Genomic DNA, 23,426 nt, shown 5'->3' on the forward strand with positions numbered 1-23,426 from the left:
CTCACTAGTAAAAGTCCACTTGGTAATATTGGTTTTTCTATGTTCTTTTGAGTTTGTTTTCTTGATTTTTCTTGATTTCATAGTGCTTCTTCCTTTTAGATATTTAAAAAGTTCTTGAAATCTTGCCTACAAAGAAAGGGCTTTCCTCTAATAAAACTCTCTTTCTCAGGAAGATCATACCATAGCAGCACTACCAGCTTCATTTTCATGCTATTAGCCTATACATCCTGTTGAGGTAATAAAGACAAGTAAGTAAATAAGAATTTTCTGAAATTTTATGTTTTAAGATTAGTTATAAAGTACACATTTTCATTTCTTTAAGTTCTCATATGACCATGACACTGTAGGGGTTTTGTTGATGTGGTTGTGGTCATTTTTCTCTTCGAGAGTATAAAAGCATTAATTATTTAACAAACATTTATTGAATATCTATTACATATCAAGTTTTGCTCTAGATGCAAGGGTTACAACGATCATTTTGTGCGGAGTACTCATAAAACACCTTCAGTCAATGACAAAAGACATAAGACTCATGGCTACTTTTGAACATTTTCCTTTACAAATTTCTTTCATAGTCCCTTTTGATTTCAGTTGAATAAACAGAAAGTATTCTTTATTAATTATCTTACAAATAATTCAACTATAAAATCATTTGCTGTAATATATGCATAATTGCTCTTGACTGACATATGCGTTTTTATTTTGTTAATAAAAAAAAGTGAACTTGTTTCACACTGTGAAAAGGGAATAGATGTCTTATTTTCACAGTGAATGGGACAATTAAGAGACCAAATGAGCAAATGTTCATCTTGATTTACATACAGCAGAAGAATTGGTGTTACTTAACTCAGGGAATTCCCGACTTTGAATATGAACTTCTATATTACAATTGTTGACAGGCAGACATTGAGTTTAGTAAACTCATTCTAAAGAAACACTTAGCAAATATGTACAAGATTGGACTTTAGTGTTAGTATATTTTCTAGTTTAAAATATCGTTAAGAATCACAGTTAACCCCCAAATTGTCAGACAGATTGCAGAAATATCAGGGCTGAGTGTAGAGAAACTATGTTCTGGAGGAATAAAGTTGACAGCCTGTGCGATGTTGGAGACCTTGGAGGTGAGACCGGCTTCATTGTTGGCCAGAATTGCAATGTAGATCTGGGTGCCGTTTTCTATTTTAAAACTTGCTGGTTTGAATTTAAACGTTTCTTCTGAGCCAGCCTCTTTAGGTATCAGACCGGAAGTATTCACTAAAGTAGCGTCGTTAAAATCTTGGAGACCAGGAGGATGCCGGCTCATTCTGATGACGTATCTATGCGCTGGAAGAGAGAGATACCATGCTGGTTAGAGTCGTGAGGATGGGTGTCTGCCTCTGCACAGCGCCTGTGTGGGAGTTCCGGGCAGCGCATGCGGGCTTTAGACTGAGAGCCCAGATACCGTTTGTGTCTGGTTATCCCATCTCACTGACTTTAAAACAAGTATACAAACAATTATTAAAACGCAAAATGTCCAGTTTCAGTATCACAGGAAAGCTTACTTCAGTATCATATGTGTGGTCATTTGAATAGGCTTAACCCTTGGGAAATTGACACTATTAGAGGGTGGCCTTGTTGGAGGAAGTATGTGGGAGGTGGTGAGCGTTGAGACCCTGCTCCTAGCTGCCTTATTCAGTCTTCTCTTGTTTGCCTTTGAAACAAGACATAGAACTCTCAGGACCTCCAGTGCTATGCCTGCCTGGATGCTGCCATGCTCCTGCCTTGATCATGGACTGAACCTCTGAACCTGTAAGCCATCCCCAATTAAATGTTGTCCTTTAGAAGGGCTGCCCTGGCCATGGCGTCTGTTCACAATGGTAAAATCCTAACTAAGACGGCAGCTGGGCTATTGCTGTGATAGGCCTGACCATGCTTTCCTCTGGAGGAATGTGGATTTTGGAACTTTGGAAAGCAGTGGCCTGCTTTAAGTGGGCTTAATGAGCCATTCTAGTAGAAGCATGGAAGGCAGTGGTGTTGAGGGTGATTTAAACTGTGGGAAGTGTTTTCTGAGAGCACAAAGAAGCTGTGTCCAGAGATACACATCGCATGGGCAGCTGGACTTGGTCATGTGTGACAGTCACCCGGATGATACTGGTTTTGAAGGCATGAAGGGGTCATGAAGAGCAGCTGAGGCTGGGCACTGTGAGAAGCCAGGAAAGGTCATTGGTGAAGGTGGAGCCTTAGTTGCAGTTGATGGCCCAGGACTGAAGGGGTCATGCAAAGGACCCCTTGGCACCATAAAGAGAGGCTATTGGTGAGGCCTAGTTCCAGAGGAGGACTCCAGTGTTTTGGAGATGCCAGTACCATAGGGTGACCACCAAGAACAGCAGCAGCAGTGGAATGGAGTCAACCAGAGCCTAGAGTGCTACAGAGGGCAGAGCTGGGGGATCCCAGAAGATCATGTGTGGATCCCAAACATTGGAACAAGAGGCTGTGAGGTTGAAGTTGCCTTGGATACTCCAAGACAGTAGAGATGCTGGATCCATGGGATATCTGCTGAGGAAAGCTGCTATCAGGGAGCGGAACCAGCTCAGGAGAAAGAATTGTGTTGCAGTCAACAAAGATCAAAGGAGTTGGAGATTTGAAGAGAGCTTTGACATCATATATAAGTACACTGTAGCTGTCTTCAGACACACCAGAAGAGGGCATCGGATCTCTTTACAGATGGTTGTGAGCCACCATGTGGTTGCTGGGATTTGAACTCAGGACCTCTGGAAGAGCAGTCAGTGCTCTTAACCGCTGAGCCATCTCTCCAGCCCGAGCTTTGACATCAGACATGGAGACACAGAGCTTGGAATTTGCTCAGCTGGCTTTTGGTCTTTCTTTGGTTCAGTGTTTCCTGACTCTGACATTTTGGAATGGAGATATATATAATATATATATATCCTGTGATGTTGGAAGTATGTGATTTGCTCTCTGATTTTATAGAAGATCACAGTTAAATGAGTTCCAGATTCTCAGAAGAGACTTTGAACTTTGGACTTTTAACATTGTTGAGACTGTCATAGACTATGGGGACTTTTGAAGTTGGACAAAATATATTTTGCATTATTCTATGGCTAGGTATGACCCCATAGACTCATGTGTTTGAACAAGCCTATGGGAGCCAGGGAGTGGAATGTGGTGGCTTGTATATGCTTGGCTCATGGGAAATAGCACTATTAGGAAGTGTGACCTTGTTGGAGGAAGTGTGTCATTGTAGGAGTGGGCTTTGAGGTCCTATGCCTGTGTTTTACCCAGTGAGGGAGAGGGTCTCTCATGGTTGCCTTTGGATCAAGACATAGAAAAGAGCTCTCAGCTCCTCCAGCACTGTGTCTACCCATGCACTGCCATGCTTCTCCCTCGCTGATAATGGACTGAACCTCTGAACTGTAAGTCAGCCCCAATGAAATGTTGTCCTTATGAGAGTTGCTGTGGTCATGATGTCTCTTCACAACATGGCTGTCTGAAATGCTTTTCCTTTAAACTATTGCTTTATCAGGGATGGAAAGGAGAAGGCTTATATGAGTGTTGACTGACACTCCGATGCTGACTTTAGTAATCCACCTCAGTCAGTGATATCGATAATTGATACTGATATAGAAAATATCTTCTTATGTTTTGAAACATGAGAGGAAAAACATCTAATGTCCTCTTTTGGCGTGGACCCTCTGAACTGACCTGGGTGCTTGTGTGTCTTTTGTGATTAATAGGTGACCGAGAGTAGAGATCGTCCCTAGAAACTTGACTGTGTCTGAAAACTCAACAATCAATGAACAGAATTTCCTAAGTATAGATATACTTAGAAAATTCTTCTTAGCAAGCACTGTAGCAGAAAGCGGTTTCGTTTTAAAGTAGTTTCAAGGCTACTCGGACAGTGAGCAGAGGATGGGGAGAGGTACTTAATCTCAGAGATGGGTCTAGAATTTTAAATTAAAAATACAGGAATATGGGGTTGGGGATTTAGCTCAGTGGTAGAGCGCTTGCCTAGCAAGCGCAAGGCCCTGGGTTCGGTCCCCAGCTCCGAAAAAAAGAAAAGAAAAGAAAATACAGGAATAACTTTGGCCAATTCCAGCTTTCTTGAAGCTCAGTTTTTATATTTATAAATAAATGACTAATGGCCTATAGTAGACACTCCATAAATTTTATAAGTGAGACACTGGAAAAACTTTAGGAATAAAAGCCAATGAAATTACATTTAGAAACTTTAAATTCACCATCAAACTCACCTCTTCCTTTATCGAGAACCTTGCCAGGGGCCGTCCAGGTAAGGTGAATATGATCACCTTTAAACTCGGCCTCCAGGTCTGTAACTTTACTGGGTGGGAACACATGAGCGTGGCCGCCATCAGGGGGCGCTCCGGACACAGTAAACGACTCTCCAGAGGTTAGTCTGCTGAAGTCTTCCACTGCAGCTTCTGTAGCTTCTTCTGGGACTTCCGGTCTGGGTGGATTCAGTATAATTTTACCTATAAAAAACACCCCCAGGTATTTGTCACTCTGATATTGTCAGTTCTCATGCTGACCTTACATCTGGTCAGGGCTCATGTAGATTGACAGCAGACACTGAAAAGCAGCACTAAGGACTGGAGAGATGGCTCAGTGGTTAGGAGAACTGGCTGTTCTTCCAAAGGATGAGGGTTCAATACCCAGCACCCACACGGCAGTGTCTTTAGCCCCACTTCTAGGGGATCTGACACCTTTAGATATACATATAGGCAGAACACCAATGCACATAAGGATAAATGTTAAAATAATAAGGGGAAGAAACGCTTGCTTAATCATCATTTTGAAATGTGGTAAGTTAAAAGTAATTTTTAACCCGTTTTACCCACCGCCTTCACGTGAGTTCTGGGGCAATAATATTTGTATTTATTCTGCTTGAGCATTTACCACAGGGATTGTTCTGTGAGGTCAGGAAAAGTATTTTTCATTGGAAATGAAACAAACTGAAGAAGATGTTAACAAAATATGTGGAAATGTCATTTATGCTAGGTCCACTGACATGAATATTGTTTTAAATCATATGGATGACTCCATAATTATATACTTGGTTTTTCCATGTATGTTCTATTCAGTGTATGAGATCTACCTATCATCTATCTATCTATCTATCTATCTATCTATCTATCTATCTATCTATCTATCTATCTATCTATCTATCTGCAGGTAACTACTAATCTGTTTTAATGCTACTTACCATTTTCAACATAGCCAGGTATATATAAAGACTTGTTCTTTTGTCTTAAACTTAGTCTGGCTTTGCTCTTTCTTGCCTGGACACGCACTTTTAAGCTGTATCTACCATTTCCGTGATAATCTGTAAAATATCTCGTGTAGATGCCATCATTTTTGACAGTGTCAGCACCTTGATAATGAAGCACAGAGATTAGCCATATGATAAGTTAAAATAAAAATTGCCGTTGTTTGTGCATTGGTGATAAGAGTTTCCCAGAGAGTATAGCACAGTTTAAATACTAGCTCATACTGTTTTGATCCAAAGCCTGACTACGTGCTAATGCTGATGTTTTACAAAATATAATTTGCAGTAGACATTTAATTAACATTAGCAGTTATTTTTATTTCGCAATAGAAACTTATCTGAAAATAACCCCCAGAACAGACCAAGACATTTAGCAAAGAAGCAAGATATAAAACCGATGTAAGAAAAATAATTAGCATCCAGCTTTTGTGGGATGACAGTATTGTAACCAATGAAGCTTATCTGATGTGAGGTTTTTACTGATTAAAGAGTCGGTAGCTTTCCTATACACCAAAAATAAGATGCTGAGAAAGAAATCGGGAAAACAATGCTATTTATAGCACCTTATAAAAGTTAGGAAGAACTTTAATCCAGGATGTGGAAGACTTCGTCAATGAAACATTTAAACCCCTGAAGAACGAGATGGAGAAAGACAAGACAAGGCAGAACGTCTTTCTGTGCTTACACAAGCGGGACTAGAATTGGGAAAATGGCCGCACAGCCCAGAGTGATCTGCAGACTCATTCAATCCCAATGAAAGGTTTAATGGCATTCTTCACAGGAATAGGAAAAATAAATGTACAATCCACACAGAAACACAAAAACCCCAGAATAGCTAAACCAATCCCGCAGAAAGAGAACAATGCTGGTGGCATCGCCATGTTTGTAAGTTATACTATAGAACCCCAGGAACAAAGTAGCGTGGCACTGCCCTAAGGACATCCCTGAGCACCATGTGCACGTGGAATGGACCACAGGACCCAGCATTAAACCCACACCTTTTCTCTCATTTGTAGCTATTGAAATTTATATAGATAAATAAAATTATCTCTCAAGGTAGAAGTGAGACCAGGATAATAAAGAGTATTGGTGGGAAGGGGTGGGGGGGAGGGAGAAGGAGATGGAGGGAGAGAGAGAGGAAGGGAGGGAAGGGGGGGAGAGGTGGTACAGGAAGGTGAGTGTGGTTAAATCTGTTAACATACACACATGGAAAGTCTATAAGTATATATAATGAATACTAAAGAAGAAGCTGACCAGAACAAAGAAAATATATCTGGACACAAAAAGCACAATGCAAAGTCCTAACACTAGTGAAAATGGAAAAATTGTACTCTCAAGTTCCACAGGAAACATGAAATTGATAACAGACTTTAACCAAAAGAGATGTGCTTATGTCTTGTTTTGTCAAGATAACCAAGTAAAAAGTTTTAAAGACACTGTTACCCAAATAGGTTCGTAAGTATTTAAAAAAATGTCGACATCAAAGTTAGAGAATTCTATTGGAGAATTTAAATTCGGTGGTGTGGATACAGGCTCCATTACCTGCCCCGTTGTCCCAGAGCTCCAGGGTGACTCGACTTCCATTTTCAGATTCTATGACGGCTGTGACATTGGCTCCCAGAACAGGCAAAAACCCTTGGCTGACCCGTGCATACACAATCATCGGACTAGGGTACTGGGCTGTGCTCTGACTCATGTGAGCGGTGGCCATGAGGGGCTGTGTGGTGGGACTTCTGGCTCGAGTGGTCACTGTCACAGTTAGCAACTGAGGTTTGACCCCCTTATTGAAGAGGCTGTAAGTCCAAGTTCCTGTCTGGAAAAAATTTCTCTGTAAGAGCTTTGCTAATATTTTCCTGCTACTTGGGATGTACAATTGCTTGGAAAAATAAACAAGGTTAAAAAATTTGGGGTGCTGACTGTGGAACCCAGTCCTCATGCATGGTAAGCAAATGTCCTACGAATAGTAGAGACCTACATTCCTAACGTCAATAATAATTTTAATAGGTGATTGTTAAAAACCAATAGATTTGAATGCTTAGATACTCCACTAATTTTTAATGAAAATTATTCTGTCATTGTTTTTAATACTGTAATGTAACATGCTTTACTTTTTAAGCACAAGGATAGATTAATAAAGCATCATAAAAAGAACAGACTTACCTCTGCAGTGCCTGGTATTTGAAGTCGAGCAGATCGAATGTTTAGTTTATTGTCTTGGAAATCTGAGGTTGTATATTTTTTTCTTTTTGGATCTCGAAGAATAATTTCTGGCTTTTGGACTGTCCAGGTAATAACAAAGAAAGTGTCGTTGCCAATGGTACTGTCCACAGGTACTGTACCATTTATCCATGTCCCCCCTCCAATATTGAAGGCTTTGCTCTCCAACTGTAACAGAAATAAAAAGTAAACACATAAAACCCATTTATTATTTTAAGTAGTGGAATTTTCGAATTTAGGCAGTTCACAGTAATCTAAAACTCATATTTAAGGTTAAGTTGCAATGATGAAGATTTAAAACATTCTCTAACTCATCGATCCATCTCTCTCTCTCTCTCTCTCTCTCTCTCTTTCTCTCTCTCTCTCTCTCTCTCTCTCACACACACACACACACACACACACACACACACACACACCACGTCAAACTAAGAATAGAAGACTGCAAGAGAAAAAGTAACCACATTTTATATGCCATATAAAAAATTCACTAACAGTGTTTTTCATAATTTTTTTTGGCAAAAGAATGTTTTATTAGAGGAAGAACAGGTAATAAGAAGCGTAGTCGGAATTCATTGCAACTGTGAAGAAATATTGCAACGTATTCTCTCCTCACGCTGACCTGCAGAGCCTGCTGGGAGAGGTTGCCACTTGCAGAGGAAATCCCACTGAAAGCGTCCATCAGGCTGTTCACATCTTTGTTGGCATAAAAGCGAAGCCCTCCTAAAGGGGAGTTTTCAATGGGAAAACCAAATGTGCCGTCAGAGATTCAGTTCAAAGTCCACTTGCTATTTCTTTTATTATTAAATAAAAATTATATGTGTATGTACGTGCCTGTGCGTGTGTGCATGTGTGTGTCCATGTGTGTGCATGTGTGCATGTGTGTGTCCATGTGTCCGTGTGTGTATGCGCACATGTGTGCACGTGTGTGTGTGTGTGTGTGTGTGTGTGAGCACAAGTGCGTGCATGCTATACGTGCATGCATGCACACATGCCTGCAGGGAAGTCAGAGTTGCTTCTCTCCATCCACCATGTTGGTTCAGGAGTTGAATTCAGGCTGTGAACTTGAAGGGAAGCACCTTTACTCGCTGAGCTGTCTTTCCAGCCTAGAGTAAACATTCCCTTTTAAACTCCACAAAAGATGAGTTTCTAAGAATGGCATGGATATTCAGATTATTTCTGAACTTAGCCAAACCTATACTAATTAAAAATCTTATTCAAAATACATAAGATTTAAAGATAAATGGGAAAATGTAAGAATAAGGCAAATTTGATCATTTTATGCGAGTCAGCAAATAAAGTACAGCAGTAAAACTGGCCTAAGTACCCAGTGGCTCTATCAAAGTGAGCCTTAAGATGGCTCGGTATGTATGAGCCAGAGGCTGATTTCTTAGTTGGAACAAAACACACCTAGACTATTAGAGGATGGCCGTTTACAACAGATACGACATGGACAAAATGCAAAAAATAAATGCTGGGAATGAAAGAGAAGAGTTTTGGGTGCGAAGACTTAGGAAAGACTAGATCACAAAGCACAGGAATTAGACAAATGACTGTCAGAAAGGCACCAATCGGTGCATGTTAACAAAACTAGCAAATGTCAGGAAGGCCGACCGGAAGATCCTGGCAGTAACCCAGGCAGGGGACTGTGAGGGCTGGGTTAGGGCGCGGATGGGAAAACTCGACCGGAAGAGAAGATACGGAAATACTCCAAACTCAGATCTCGCGAGATGGTGGGAGCAGAGTGGGCTGATGGGAAGTCCGAGCTGGTGACCAGGGTTATAATTGAGGTCTTGAGAAAATCATTTGTAGTCTCCGGGTTTCCACCACCTCACCTAGAAATGAGACGTCTAACTCTTTACTGCGGGAGGGAATGGCATTTTGGGATTGAGAGGACACTTCGGACTTGTATTTGAGTAACCATGGAGACCGAAGCTTCCGTTAAGTGAGAGGAATAGAAACTGGGTGAAGGACTAATGAAAGCGGCAGACACTGAATAGTTAAAGGCGGTGTCATGTGAAGAAGTGGAGAAAGAACTGAACTTGAAGGTCAAGGAAGAGAGAAAAATTAACATTAAGGCACAGAAGTGTTGAAAAGCTTCCCACTTGACGAACGTCTGTCCCAACTCTGGAAGTCCCGAAGTTGTACCTGTCATATCCGACAAAGTCTCCAGTTCTCGGGCAGCTTTAGGCCCCAGGGCGATGGTGTGAATGACCGCACCGCTGTGTTTGACCACCTCAAAGCATGAACTTATTAGATCATCTTCCCCATCTGTTAGCAATACAATCTCAGAACCGGAAGTACTCTGGTCACTGGAGGTAATTGCCTGTGAAAAGCAGGATGTTAATGAAATGCTGTCACTTCTGAATAAACTTGGGAACACACATTTTTAATATTCTTTCTTAGCTGAGTTATCCCATGGAAATGAGCAAACACTAGACTTCTCAGTACTTTTAATCCTCCAGACGTACACACTTCGCTATTCAATTGAGAGAACAAATCTCCAAGAACAGTTTCTGGCATAGAGCAGCTACTAAACGGATAAAAATTAAAATTAATGTAAGTAGCTGCTGTTATTATCTCCCCCCCGAAACACTTGACGAAGACGCGATGCTTCTAGACACGTAGGTTGGCTTCAAAGTCAACAGCATTTGAAAAGTCACGACACGACCAAAGCAAGACTGAATTATTTGATATGTGACTTTTTTTCATGCATTTTATTAAGTTGCTACTAAAGGAATTTTATGATTTTCCCCCAAAACAAAACAACGTTGGCTTATCATGTAGGACAAAGTTGATACGTTTTCAGTTATAATCGGTTTTCATAGTTTTCTAACTTCTAATTAGTCTCGGTGTTAGGTACCTTGGTTGTAGGTACCTTGAGAAGAAATTGTTTTCTAACTCATGCTTAGTCTTTCCTGAGATTTTCCTACACACACACACACACACACACACACACACACACACACACCTCTTATAGATTGTTAGTGTAATGATCAAGTTTATAGACTGTAGAGAAAATGTCCTCAATCCTAGATTTGGCAATTGTCTTACAATCGATAGATTTCATTATTCTAAAGTTCAGCTTCATTTTGTGCAGAATGGCTTTAATAAGGTTACCCAATGCCTAAAAGTATAAGGGTACAACATATAGCTACTTTTTAATGATTGTGAAAGTAATACATTGATATGATTTCATTAAGCAAAATCTGTTTTTTTACTCACATTTTAGAACTGAAATGGACATATGATAATTATTTTCAAGATGGCAAACCTTTGTGGACAGTTACTTAGATAATTGCCACAATTAAATTCGGTAAACACTACTAACAGCCATGTCACCTGGGTCCAGGAAACAGATTTTCAATTCTGAGTCGCTTTCACGAGATCCTTTAGATAATACACAGGAGAATCTTGGGTTCTTAAAACCCATCTGGTTTCTGACACGGGTGCCATGAAGGAAGCTAAGGGATAGTGCGAGTCGGTGGTCTGCATACGACAGCAGTGTTGACTCCCACACAAGGGGAACGAGCCACGGGAATGATCTTCTGTTTCACTGGCTCAGACCATGACCATGAAATGGAGGCTGACTTGGGGCAGGAGAGATGAGACGGACACTGTGACCTCTGAGTACAGCGCTAGAAAAGAAGCCTGCATTTTCAGGTCCACAACCATGATTTCATTTTACAGCCACCCGCTTTTGTTGATTATTGCTTCCAGTAATGCCTCCTGTTTAAAGTCAGTGAGCTACAATGTGTAACATAGTTGTTACAAACTTCTCTCTACCCATTCGGTGGCACTATCTTCTATCCATACAAATTCTATTTACCGATGAGATCCCAGAGAAACTGTAACTCCTCAATGAGGTTTGGATAATCATTTGCCCAAGGAGAGTTCCCCTTCTCCACTCCCGGGCGGGCGCCATTCAGCGCCATTCAGAGTCTCACAGTTTTACCAGAGGAGCAATCGCCCACTGAGAGGGTGTGGCTTTAAGTTGGCGAAGCTCCTTTGCTTTCCTTTCAGAAGTGCTCTGTGTCATTCGGATCAGAATGCTATTAAATGAGAGAACTCTGAGTTCATGACCCTATTCAAGGGTCAACAGGGAGGACGGGAAGCAGTAAGCAAATGGTTAAGCTACATGAAATTGAAAAGATTACCTGAAATCCTGCTTCCAGTCCCCTGCAGATTGAAGTCCCCCCAACAGCCTGCTGAGGGAGATTTCCAGTGATTTTCTTGTAGTCACCGGTATTAGTTATTTTTATCAGGTAATTTTGGATTTGGGCAGTGCTGTCAAAAGTGACTAATCCAACCATAGATTCCTTTTCAACAATTTGAGTTAAGTACAGTTCCGCTGCTTGATTCATTCGAATAAGGCGGTCTTCCTGCAGGAGAAAGAGTATGAAGAAGAGCAGAGTCGGGGTTGGGGATTTAGCTCAGTGGTAGAGCGCTTGCCTAGGAAGCGCAAGGCCCCGGGTTCGGTCCCCAGCTCCGGAAAAAAAGAACCAAAAAAAAAAAAAAAAAAAAAAAAAAAAGAAGAAGAGCAGAGTCTCTTCGAATCCTGACAGATTAATGAACGATGGAGTCATCCATGGGCCATAGAACATGGCGATAAATAATGGACATCAAAAAGTTAACTCTTCTACACAGTGGAGTACTATTCAGTCACCAAAAACAATGACTTCATGAAATTCATAGGCAAATGGGTGGAACTAGAAAATGTCATCCTGAGTGAGATTACACAATCAGAGAAAAACACACTTGGTATGCACTCACCGATAAGTGGGTATTAGCCCAAAAACTCGAATTACCCAAGATGCAATCCACAGACCACATGAAGCTCAAGAAAAAGGATGACCAAAATGCAGATGCTTCAGTCCTTCTTAAAAGAGGGAACAAGGGTTGGGGATTTAGCTCAGTGGTAGAGCGCTTGTCTAGCAAGCGCAAGGCCCTGGGTATGGTCCTCAGCTCAGAAAAAAATAAAAAAGAAAAAGAAAAAAAGAGGGAACAAAAATATTCATAGGAGGGGATATAGAGGTAAAGTTTGGAGCAGAGACTGAAGGAATGGCCATTCAGAGCCTGCCCCACAGGTGGCCCGTATATATACAGCTACCAGAACTAGATAAGACTGATGAAGCTAAGAAGTGCATGCTGACAGGAACCGGATATAGATGCTCCTCAGAGGCACAGCCAGATCATGTCAAATACAGAGGCGAATGCTAGCAGCAAACCACTGAACCAAGAACAGGACACCCATTGGAGGAATTAGAGAAAGGATTGAAGGAGCTGAAGGGGTTTGCAATCCCATAAGAACAACAATATCAACCAACCAGAGCTCCCAGGGAATAAGCCACTACTCAAAGACTACACATGGACAGACCCATGGCTCCAGTTGCATATGTAGCAGAGGATGGCCTTGTTGGGCACCAATGGAAGGAGAAGCCCTTGGTCCTGCCAAGGTTGGATGCCCAGTGTAGGGGAATGTCGGGGCAGGTGGGAAGGGGGAGGTGGATGGGGAGGGGAGCACCCTTATAGAAGAAGGGGAGGGGGATGGGATAGGGGACTTATGTCCCAGAAACTGGGAAAGGGAATAACATTTGAAATGTAAATAAAAATGCAATAAAAGGAAAGAAGATAGAATGAAAAAAGTTAACTATTTCATGTCATTAAAAAGTTTAAGTTATTTAAACATTAGTTGTCGTGGTTTGAAAGCCTTCCGAGTCTATGCTGTATTACCCAATAGTTACCTATTTGGAAGTTTCTGCTAAGGAAATTATTATTTTTTTTGTCTATTTTTTATGTATGTGAGTACACCAGCACAGTCCTCAGGGCATCAGATCCCATTACGATGGTGTGAGCCACCATGTAGTTGCTGGGATTTGAACTCAGGACCTCTGGAAGAGCAGTCAATGCTCTTAACCTCTGAGCCATCTCTCCAGCCCAGGAAATTATTTTTAAAGTACATAAAAAAAATGCTCATTAGAATATATTTTTAAAAAGTAACACTGTGAATATATCCAAAATGTCCATTAATAAAGAATTATTTGAGAAGGCTATGGGACATTGTTTATATAATAAAACCATTCAAACTTGCATCTGTGCTCTTGATGGGCTATTGCTGCTTCCAGAAAACCTACATTATTAAAATAACTCCAGTGACAAGTGTGGAGGCTCCAACGGTCCCCAAGCAATAGACATCACTAACGTTACTTTTGACTGCTCTCCAGCCCAGAACTAGACAGTAAGACAACACATCTTAGGCTGGAGTATACAGAGAAATCAAGCTAGAGATAAGCAAGAATCGTCTTCCCTGATGGATAGCTTTCATGCTGCCAGAAGGAGCTATATAGGCCACTGGAAATAAAAGGTCATTGGGATGGTCTTATTTAATGGCGGACCCTGGGTACTACAATGCCCACCTGCCGAACAAAAGGTGTCCGGTGGTGTAATGGTCACACCATTGCTATGGGTGTAATCAACTGCTTTCTGATCGGAGGTGAGACCCTCTCTTCAAGAGAGAGGCTGAGCCCGAGGCTGGGGTGGTCGTAAGTGGTAGTGGGGAACCTACTACCGGTTTCCCCATGTTTTAAAATACTTACATTTTGCCTTCTAAGTTCATACCATAGATTAGTGCTGCTTCCAGCTCCTAGTTTCTGGGGCATTCACAGAAGCTTCTTTTTGCAGTGGGAAGTGGTTAATTCAGAGAACCATAACTGGTCAAAGTGCGGAGAACAAATGAGACACTGTATCGTGCCTTCTCCCCAGTCCAGGAAACACTCTAGAGAGGTGGAAAGAGCCTTAGACCGGCGCTGTGAGGCGCCCTCTTCTGGACATGACGTGGTCACTGTACTACGAACTCCGCTCTGGTTTCCTGCACAAGATCAAGTCCATCCACACCAACATCCCTGTGTGGATGGGGGAGAGCTCAAGAAGAGCTCTGGGCAGTTCATGGCAGCGGGGAAAAGGGATTCATCTTGCCTGTGCTTTCTCTATTCAGCAAGTCATTACTACAATATCCTTCAGAGTCGTAGGTATAATGACCGAGTTGGAGTGAGAGGTGGTAAGACACAGGGCAGTGGGGTTTTATATGTTAAAAATATACTACATACATGTATGAAATTATGGTAAGTATTTTACAATTTATGTCATGGCAATGGGCCTACATGCCTGCAATCCAAGCACCTGTGGGCCTGAGACAGATGGAAGGACACAAAACTGAGACCTGTCTGGGTGACATTGCGAACACCAGGCCACCTATGGTTCCATATCATAACTGGGTCTCAGAAAACCAACAGACAAAAAAATTAGTGTCAGAATGCATGCCTAGTATTTACAAAGCTCTGGGTTCAATTTCCATGCACACGTGCGCGGGCACGTGTGTGTGTTTGTGTGTGTGTGTGTTATTTTTCATGAAATATTTTTTCTTTTTCTTTTTCTTTTTGATGAGTGTTTATAGTATATTCTATAAAAGTTGGATTACAAACATCTAAAATATAACAATTTTGAAGAAGAAAAGCATATGCAGTAATAAAAAAACATGAAATATTGAATGGTGAAATTGTACATTTTTTCTTTTGTACTTTTTTTTTACTAGGAAGAACTGAAAGTTAAGGAGTAAAAATGACTTTTAATTCAATAAAAACATTGTTTTTGAGACAGGGTTTTTCTGTATAGCCTTGGCTGTCTTGGAACTCACTCTGTAGACCAGGCTGGCCTCTAACTTAGGGATCGACCAGCCTCTTCCAAGACCTGGGATTAAAGGCATGTACCACCACTGCTAGGTTCAATAACTTGTTTTTTAAAAACTTATTCTAGGTAATTATTTACATAAAATTGTTGGGTAGATATTCTTGGTCATGAATATATATATATATACACACACACACATATATTTGATCATGATATGTTTACTAGAACTAAACCTTAGAATAAATTATAATTCTGTATTTAGCTTAAATACTCAATTTAAGAAATTCAGCATATAGTGCCTTACTGTGTCCATGCTTCCGGATTTATCCAGCACCAAGCAGATCACTCGCTGTCTGGACTTGAGCAAGGAAAACGTGGGTGGAGGAGGGGCTTCTGTTCCTCTCATGGGAGGGGCCTGCTGAAAGTCAGCGGACTCCTTGATTACGTCCCACGTGCTTCTGCCATTGCATATTTTGTTTTGTAGGTTTGGGGCTTCCGTATTATGGGTTTTTTCTGTGCAAAATTCAACCACCTGAAAAAAATCAATTGAAACATGACATTGCATAGTCTACAAGGGCTCATCTTTTTTCTTTTCAAAGACAGAGTTATTTGTCATGGGCATCCTGAACAGGATTTGTCCCCTGACAATCCTGTTTATACGTAGACACTTCCCCATCTATTTTACGTGCTTTTAGTGGCAGTGAGGAAGAAACGGGAAGTACTTACGGAATTGAGATTTTGCATGAACATTATGGAGGCCCTGGCAGTCTGAATTTTGTCTGGGAAAAATTTACATTTGGGTTCATACAGCCCTGTCCTCGAGTCCCATCGGCATAACCTTGTCACATCGCTGCCTCTCTGGCGCTCATGGACCGCCTTAGAGCCCTTGATGTCGGTAGAACACCTATGATAAAAGAATTGGATTACCTTGGTGGTGCTAGGTATTGCAAGCCCTCTGCCATACCACTGCTTCCTTAGTCCCATGCTATTTATTTATTTATTTATTTTTATAAATCCCTATGTTTTTCAGGACTAGGAGTGAAATCAGCATCCTAAAGTCTGTGGCAACTGCGATTGGTCATCATCTACCAAGCCCTCCATTTTGACAAGAGTGGATACAGGGTGGAAGCCATCCTTGCTGTGGATTGTGATAGGAATGGTGGTTTTGAACCTTTATTATTATCTTTTAATGTTTCTGTATATGTCTGGTCTATGTGCTTCTTGTATATGTGCATGTATGTGTACATGTTGAGGACAAAGGGCAACCTCAGCTATTATCCGAAGTCATTCCAGTCACCTCCTTTGAGGCAGGGTCTCTCCTTGGCCTGGAACTCACCGATCGGGATAGACCATCTCCTACCTCCACCCCCGGAATCTTCCTTCCTCCCTCTCCCCAGTGCTGGGGTCGTAAATATGCACCACCATGCCAACTGTTTTGCGTGAGTTCTGGGCATCTTTCTTAGGTTCTCATGCTTGTGAGGCAAGTGCTTTACAGACTGAGACATTCCTTGTCCCGTGTAAGGAGAGAGTCTGATAAGGTCTAGTTTCCTTATTGGTTCTTGATTTGTCAATAAAGAAGGCCAGGAGCCAATTGTTAGGTAGAAGATACAGGTGGGACTTCCGTGGCTCAAGGGGAGGGAGAGGCAGGGAAGGAGAGAAGAGGCTTTTCAGCCATGCTTTGGAGGAAAAGGAAGCAGCAACCGTGTAAAACGTCGGGGGTAGCTAGGGCCTGTGGCTCCGCTATGGGGTTGACAAAGATGTATGGCAGGGGCTCTTTGGAACAAGCCAGTAAGTTTAGGGCAGAAAGAGAGATGGAGATAATAAAGTGGTAAGGGCATGCATCTGCAGGCAGGAGGTATTTTCACCCAGTATCTGTGCTTAGCAGGCAAGTTAAGGTAACGAAGCAGTGTGTGTCTTTCATCCTCGGATTCAAAGGCAAGCCGGGTTAGGGCTGGTTGCGATTGATCCTGGAGCAAACCCTCGTGGAACCAAAAGGGAGCCGGGAAGGGGCTCGGCAGCTCCTGGCAAGGCACCAGCGTGCTTTTAAAACTACACATAACAGTTGAGAACAGCGTTTTTAGTTCATACTCCTTATCGCCATTGCTTTGAACTAAAGATAGCAGTTACTGCATTATAACAATGCTGTAAAGATGAAATGAACTAAGAGTTATGTAACAATTCCTGACTAAAAGTTAAGAATTGTTTTTGGTGGAGTGTGGTGAGTCAAAATTATGCTTTACAATGAATAGCCTAGTTAAAGCACCAGTGGAAGGGGAAGTCCTTGGTCCTGCCAAGACTGAACCCCCAGTGAACGTGATTGTTGTGGGGACGGCGGTAATGGGGGGAGAATGGGGAGGGGAACACCCATTTAAAGGGGAGGGGAGGAGTTAGGGGGATGTTGGCCCGGAAACCGGGAAAGGGAATAATAATCGAAATGTAAATAAGAAATACCCAAGTTAATAAAGATGGAGAAAAAAATATGCTTTAAATTCTCTTAAATTCCCACGTATGATGGCACGCGCCCGGCTTTGGCTTTACAGTATTCTTCGCTTTACCTTTTGACCTACACTGAAGGAAGAGGTGAAGGTAATTAATTCAAACCCTTTGGACTTCGTGCCTAATAAAGGTAGTTGTCAAGGTCCCGGCAGAGCACGGGAAGAGGTAGAAGAACACGAGAAAGGAGCAGAGCTTACCTTTCTAGGAGAATCTCTCCATTTTTAAACTTTGTGATATTAGTTCTCTTCCAAGACTTAGCTTTAGGGCTAGCCCCGAACTTACATATCATGGAATTTCTAGTTACTGGCATGCTATAGGAACTCGGGGATATACTTTTTAATGATTGGTTTTAAGGAAACTCCTTAGTTTACAAAGCATTTATTGTTCGATAATTCTTTGTTTAGTTTTGCTTTTATACCAGGATCAATTCCAGGAGATAAAAAAAAAAAAGGACGAAGACAGAGAGGCCCACACCTGCTGCCTGGGAGCTTTTCCCAGCATTGCCAATCGATCAGACCTCAAATGGGAGGAGCAGAAAGATCTAGAGATAGTTTTGTGGAGTGAAAGTGGGAATCGGAGGTCAGCACCCTGCTCTCTGCTGAGCCTGAGTGCACTGGTCCAGTCCAGGCAGCTCAGCAGACCACAAACCGTGCAGGGGCGGGGTGGGTGTGGGTGTGGGTGTGGGTGGGTGTGGGTGGGTGGGGCAGATGTTTTCTAGAACCCTACTTCATCTGATAAATGTTCTTTCAAAGACTGGCTGCCTTGTGATATCAATTTCTATTTTTCTTAATACTTTTCTCAATATACTAAGTCCTTGCTACCTTTAGTTTGAAGGCTTAAATACCTACCAGTTTACACATAGAGTTTGATTAGATTTCCCCAAGAATTTTATTTCTTAAAAATAAATCAATGTACTCACGTATCCTCATGAGACCCACGATTTCCCACCAATTTAGAAGTAAAATATACTTCTCACAAAGCTGCCCAGCAACTTAATTGGCTTCCATGAAGTAGCTGTGCCCTTTAAAGTTTTGAAAGAAGTGGAATAAAAGAGGCATAGAATGGAGGGAGGGGCGGGTCTTGAGAGAAGGTAAAGAGGGGAGAAGAGACAAGTGTCACGTCCTTTTCTACAAGGAATTAATATAAAGTACACGTGAAGAAATCAAAGTGTAAAGTAATATTGAAAAGGTGAGTAGGCTCGAGTTGGAATTTGTTGATGTCTTTGGGCTTACCGATTTCATTTTTCTGCTGTCAAGAACCAATGTTTGTGAAATTCCAGTGTGTACTGATTTGAGGCCCTGTATCGGAATATCTTCATTCCAAGGCAGGGACACCAGAATTAATCGTATGTGCGTTAGTACAAAATGGTACATTTTGAATAGTGTGGTGAACTGTCTAGACACCCTGTCACTTGAACTGCCCGATACGGTCTGCTGAAGACCCTGAGGTAAGAAGTTGTGGAATCAGATAGTTCACACAAATACCTTGTCACTTCGATAGTGTTCTTTCCAGATATGTAGAAAGGCCGGTCCTCATTATACTCATCAAACACTCCCCACCGGAGATGAGCCCACTCATGGACAAAGACTCTGCCTGAGAGAGAAGACTGTCATCTACAAAACTGGTTAAAATATTTGGATACACTTTCCTTCTAGTTTTCAAACACTCTATTTCCCAAGTTGAAATTCTTACAAACTCTAAGAAATTGATAGTTTTTAGTAGCTCAAAATTTTGAATATGCTAATTACAAGTGACCCACTTTATATATAAACTTGAATGCACAAGTAGGTGGAATATAACTCATAATTTCAAACGTAGGTGTTAGTTAAGGCGTAATTTTCTTAAAGTCTTAGAAATCTACATTAATGGTAGTGGTTTGCTTTTCCCCAGTGGAACTAAGAAGAATAAAATAGCTATTTGTACCTCGGGGTCCATAGTTACGCACGTTATCAGTGAGCAGGAAGTTTGGAGTGAAATGTATGTACCGTCCTCTGTCCCCACACTGCCCATATTGAAGGGTGTAGGGATTGTCTCCATATTTCAGATGAGAATTGGCAACTATGACATCTGCCTAAAATGCAGAACAGCGAACCCAGTCAGATCCCAGGAGCCTTAGAATCCAGAGATTTTACAAACAAGGACTGTCTCACTTAATTGATAAAAGTTGGGGCTGAGGAGAGGGCTCTGTGGGTTAAGTGCTTTCTGTTTATACATAAGAACTTGAGTTTCAGTCCCAACACCCACTCAAAGTCTGGGTATGGTGATGTGTGTTTATAACCCCAGTGGTGAAGTGGCAGAGACGGGCAGACTCCTGGAGATTGTCTGCTAGTCTAGCCAAATTGATGACTCTCAGGTTCAGTAACCGATCTTATCTTAAAAAGTTAAAGGTCAAAAGCAAATAGAGGAAAACACCCGATACCAACCTCTGACTCCTACGTGATCACACACACATACACACACACACACACACACACACACACACACACACACATGCACACTGGGGGAGAGCATGGGTGCATACACACACATACACAAACACGTGGATGTATACACACCGTCCACATAATGTACACGCATACAAACAGCAAAACGTTATATTATGACTAACTTAACGATTAATAATTCTTAAACCTTGTGAATAGTCATTCGGGAAAGGCAAGAAACCGTTTAGGAGCTGGACATGAAACCTACTTTGTCATATGATTCTCGTTTTGGCATCAAGTACTCAGATTTTGACTTCCAGGTCATCGGGACTAATATGCTTACATTCCTGAAGTAAAACCTTCCTTGGCTGGCTTCAAACAGGTAAGTAGAGGCTTGAGTGACCATTTCCTGACAAAATGAAAAGTGCTTTGTGGTAGCAATCTCAAAACAAACGAGCATGAATGTCTATACCCAAACCAGAAGAAGCAAACGGGGGTTCCTCTTCCTCAAATACGTTTGCACAGAGTAACTGAAAGGAAATGAGATACATTTGATGGAATCTCTTCAATCTATAAACTCATTTCCATATGCCCAAAGCTAACCCTGACCTTCGCCTACCTGCCCACCCCTCCAGTTGGCTGTTAGATTGGAAATGGGGCTGCAATCTCTGAGTGAGGTATGAAAGCAATTAAGGTCAGAAGTGTGTTGTTCATCTAATCAATTTCCTTACAGTTGCCTTGTTTAAACTAACAGGGAACTTCATGTCTGGTAACTATTGTATTTTATGTTAATCAGGATTGTTTTTGCTTTATTTTGAGTTATTGCCCAAGCGGAGCATATAAATAAATGGCCAGATTATAAAAGAAACCATGTTTTTGTAAACTTTATATATGAATGCATCTACACCCTTCCCCCCATTCCTCCCATAACCTTCACTCTCCCTAGCTAATCGATGACCTCATCTTTAATTATCATTGTTACATATGTGTATACACAGCTGTGTCTGTAACCCACGGAGTCATTCTGGCATTGCTCAAGTGCTAAGAAGAAGGATAAGTAAGACTGCTTTGCTTGGCTTGCTAGTTGCTACAGTCCTACAAACAAAGAAGCCTTCTGCTCCGTAGCACCACATGGAGGTGTTGCAAGGACCTAAGGACAAAGTACACATTACACAAATGTCATTATTACACAAATGCAGTTAGGGACAAGTAAACTTTAAGTGTGTGTAAGTTTTCCTTTAAGGTAGGAGAGGTAAGGGTTTTCGGTTTTCCAAAGCTGAGCGTGTAGGAGCAGCTGGAGGAGTGCGCAGGACAAGCTGCGGGAGCTTCTGCGTACATCCGCTGTGCAGACTGTGCGAACCATTATTAAGATAAAGTATGAGAACTCTTCCCCACTGCTCTGAAGTCTATCACTTTACCTAGTTAATAAATTAACTGATTTTAATGTATGATAAAATATAAAGCTAAGCAGGTTCTCATCTTGACCCTAGATAATCCTGAAGACATAATGGAGATGTCAGAGAGCCCTTGGGAGTGTAAAACTGTATGTGAGTGTGTAACGGTGTGTGTGTGTGTGTAACTGTGGTGTATGTAACTACATCTGAGTGTGTAACTGTGTAATGGTGTGTGAGTGTGCGACTGTGTGTGCGTGTGTAACTGGGTGTGCAAATGTGTGACTATGTAAATGTGTATGTGTAGCTGTGTGAGTGTGTAACCATGTGTGTAATGGTGTGTGAGTATGTAACTGTGTAACTGTGTGAGTGTGTAACTGTGTGTGTGTAACTGTGTGTAACTGTATGAATGTGTAGTTGTGTTTGTGCAACTGCGTGTGACTGTAACTGTATGTAACTGTGAGTGTGTAGCTGTGAGAGTGTGTAACTGTGTGTGAATGTGGAACTGTGTGTGAGTATGTAACTGTGTGAGTGTGTAATTGTGGGTGAGTGTGTAACTGAGTGTGCAAGTGTGCAACTATGTATAACTGTGTATAGCTGTGTGTGAGTGTGTAACCGTGTGTATAACTGTATGTGAGTGTGCAACCGTGTGTGTAACGGTGTGTGAGTATGTAACTGTGTAACTGTGTGAGTGTGTAACTGTGTGTAACTGTGTGAATGTGTAGCTGTGTTTGTGCAACTGTGTGTGACTGTAACTGTATGTAACTGTGAGTGTGTAACTGTGTGAGAGTGTGTAACTGTGTGTGAATGTGCAACTGTGTGTGAGTGTGTAATTGTAGGTTAGTGTGTAACTGTGTGAGTGCAAGTGTGCAACTATGTGTAACTGTGTGTGTAGCTGTGTGTGAGTGTGTAACCATGTGTGTAACTGTGAGTGTGTAACTGTATGAGTGTGTAACTGTGTGTGTCAGTTCAGATGCTCAGGCAACATAATTATTGACCTGAAAATACGCAGGTAATAAAAATCCTTCTTACCTTTAAGCTTGGGATGAGTCTTTCATCCTCTGGTACACTGGGGTTAATTGCAATGACCACACCCTCATATCCATTGTTGTTGAGATGGACCTTGAAGCTTTTTGTGTCCTGCAAGAGGTGCAGGGTGAGGAACAGAAGGACCTTCAGCACTGGCACCATGCTCGCACATGCTATGGTGAGACAGTGGTGGCACAGAAGGGTATTTATGCTCAGAAATTTGAATCAAGTCCAGAAATTTGCATAATTTGATAGAAATGCTGATATCTCTTGGGACTTTCCTTTTCCCGCCTAAAGCCTTGGTGATTAAGTGGCATGGATATTGGCATTGTGGTAAATACATTTATTGTAGTTTCTAAGCCAGTAAATAGACAGTGTGGAGCTGTCACGATGTTTTGCTAATTAAGTTGTGTTTGCTCAAGTTTATTTTGCAAAACTGTAATCCTTCCAGTGCTTAAGTGGGGAATGAAGAGTCCCTAAATCTGCCAAAGAATACCAGAAAAACCGGCTATTAGGTGGGAAACCACCTTCTTGGCACAGTCCTACCTCCAACTGTTGATAATATTCCACTTGGCCAGCCCAGGCTTGATGCACCTTACCGCTAAGATCTTCCTACATTATCTTTCTTGGAGCATCTTAATGCTTTTCAGCTTCCCCGAGTCACTGTGGTATTCTGTCTTACTGCATAGGCTCCTCTCAGCAACTTACCACATCTCACTAGATTTATCTTGTTAGCAGGAGACTATTTTTCTGAGCCTAACTTCTCTCTCAGCCTCAATTTCCCTGACTCCAAATGAGATCGGCGAGGTCTTTTAAAAGGAATGTTGTGAAGATTAAATGTAATTAACACGTGAAGCAGGGTGTGGGGCCTTGTACTGCTGAGTAGAGCCCTCTCCGTTTTTTTTA

General features: G+C 41.7%; 1 protein-coding gene across 2 annotated transcripts; it reads right to left on the reverse strand.

Moving 5' to 3' along the window:
* Positions 1-403: 403 nt before the first annotated feature.
* Clca5 (chloride channel accessory 5) lies at positions 404-22,701 on the reverse strand. 2 transcript variants are annotated; one of them, NM_001013202.2, is given in 14 exon segments: positions 404-1,323; positions 4,248-4,487; positions 5,219-5,386; positions 6,824-7,094; positions 7,442-7,666; positions 8,118-8,218; positions 9,644-9,821; positions 11,653-11,877; positions 15,486-15,713; positions 15,908-16,085; positions 19,162-19,270; positions 19,601-19,748; positions 20,369-20,509; positions 22,524-22,701. In NM_001013202.2, coding segments are annotated over 14 exon segments (2,712 nt in total). In that variant the 5' UTR covers positions 22,683-22,701; the 3' UTR covers positions 404-982.
* Positions 22,702-23,426: the final 725 nt, after the last annotated feature.

The sequence above is a fragment of the Rattus norvegicus genome, chromosome 2 (assembly GCF_036323735.1).
Source record: "Rattus norvegicus strain BN/NHsdMcwi chromosome 2, GRCr8, whole genome shotgun sequence".
NCBI lineage: Eukaryota > Metazoa > Chordata > Mammalia > Rodentia > Muridae > Rattus > Rattus norvegicus.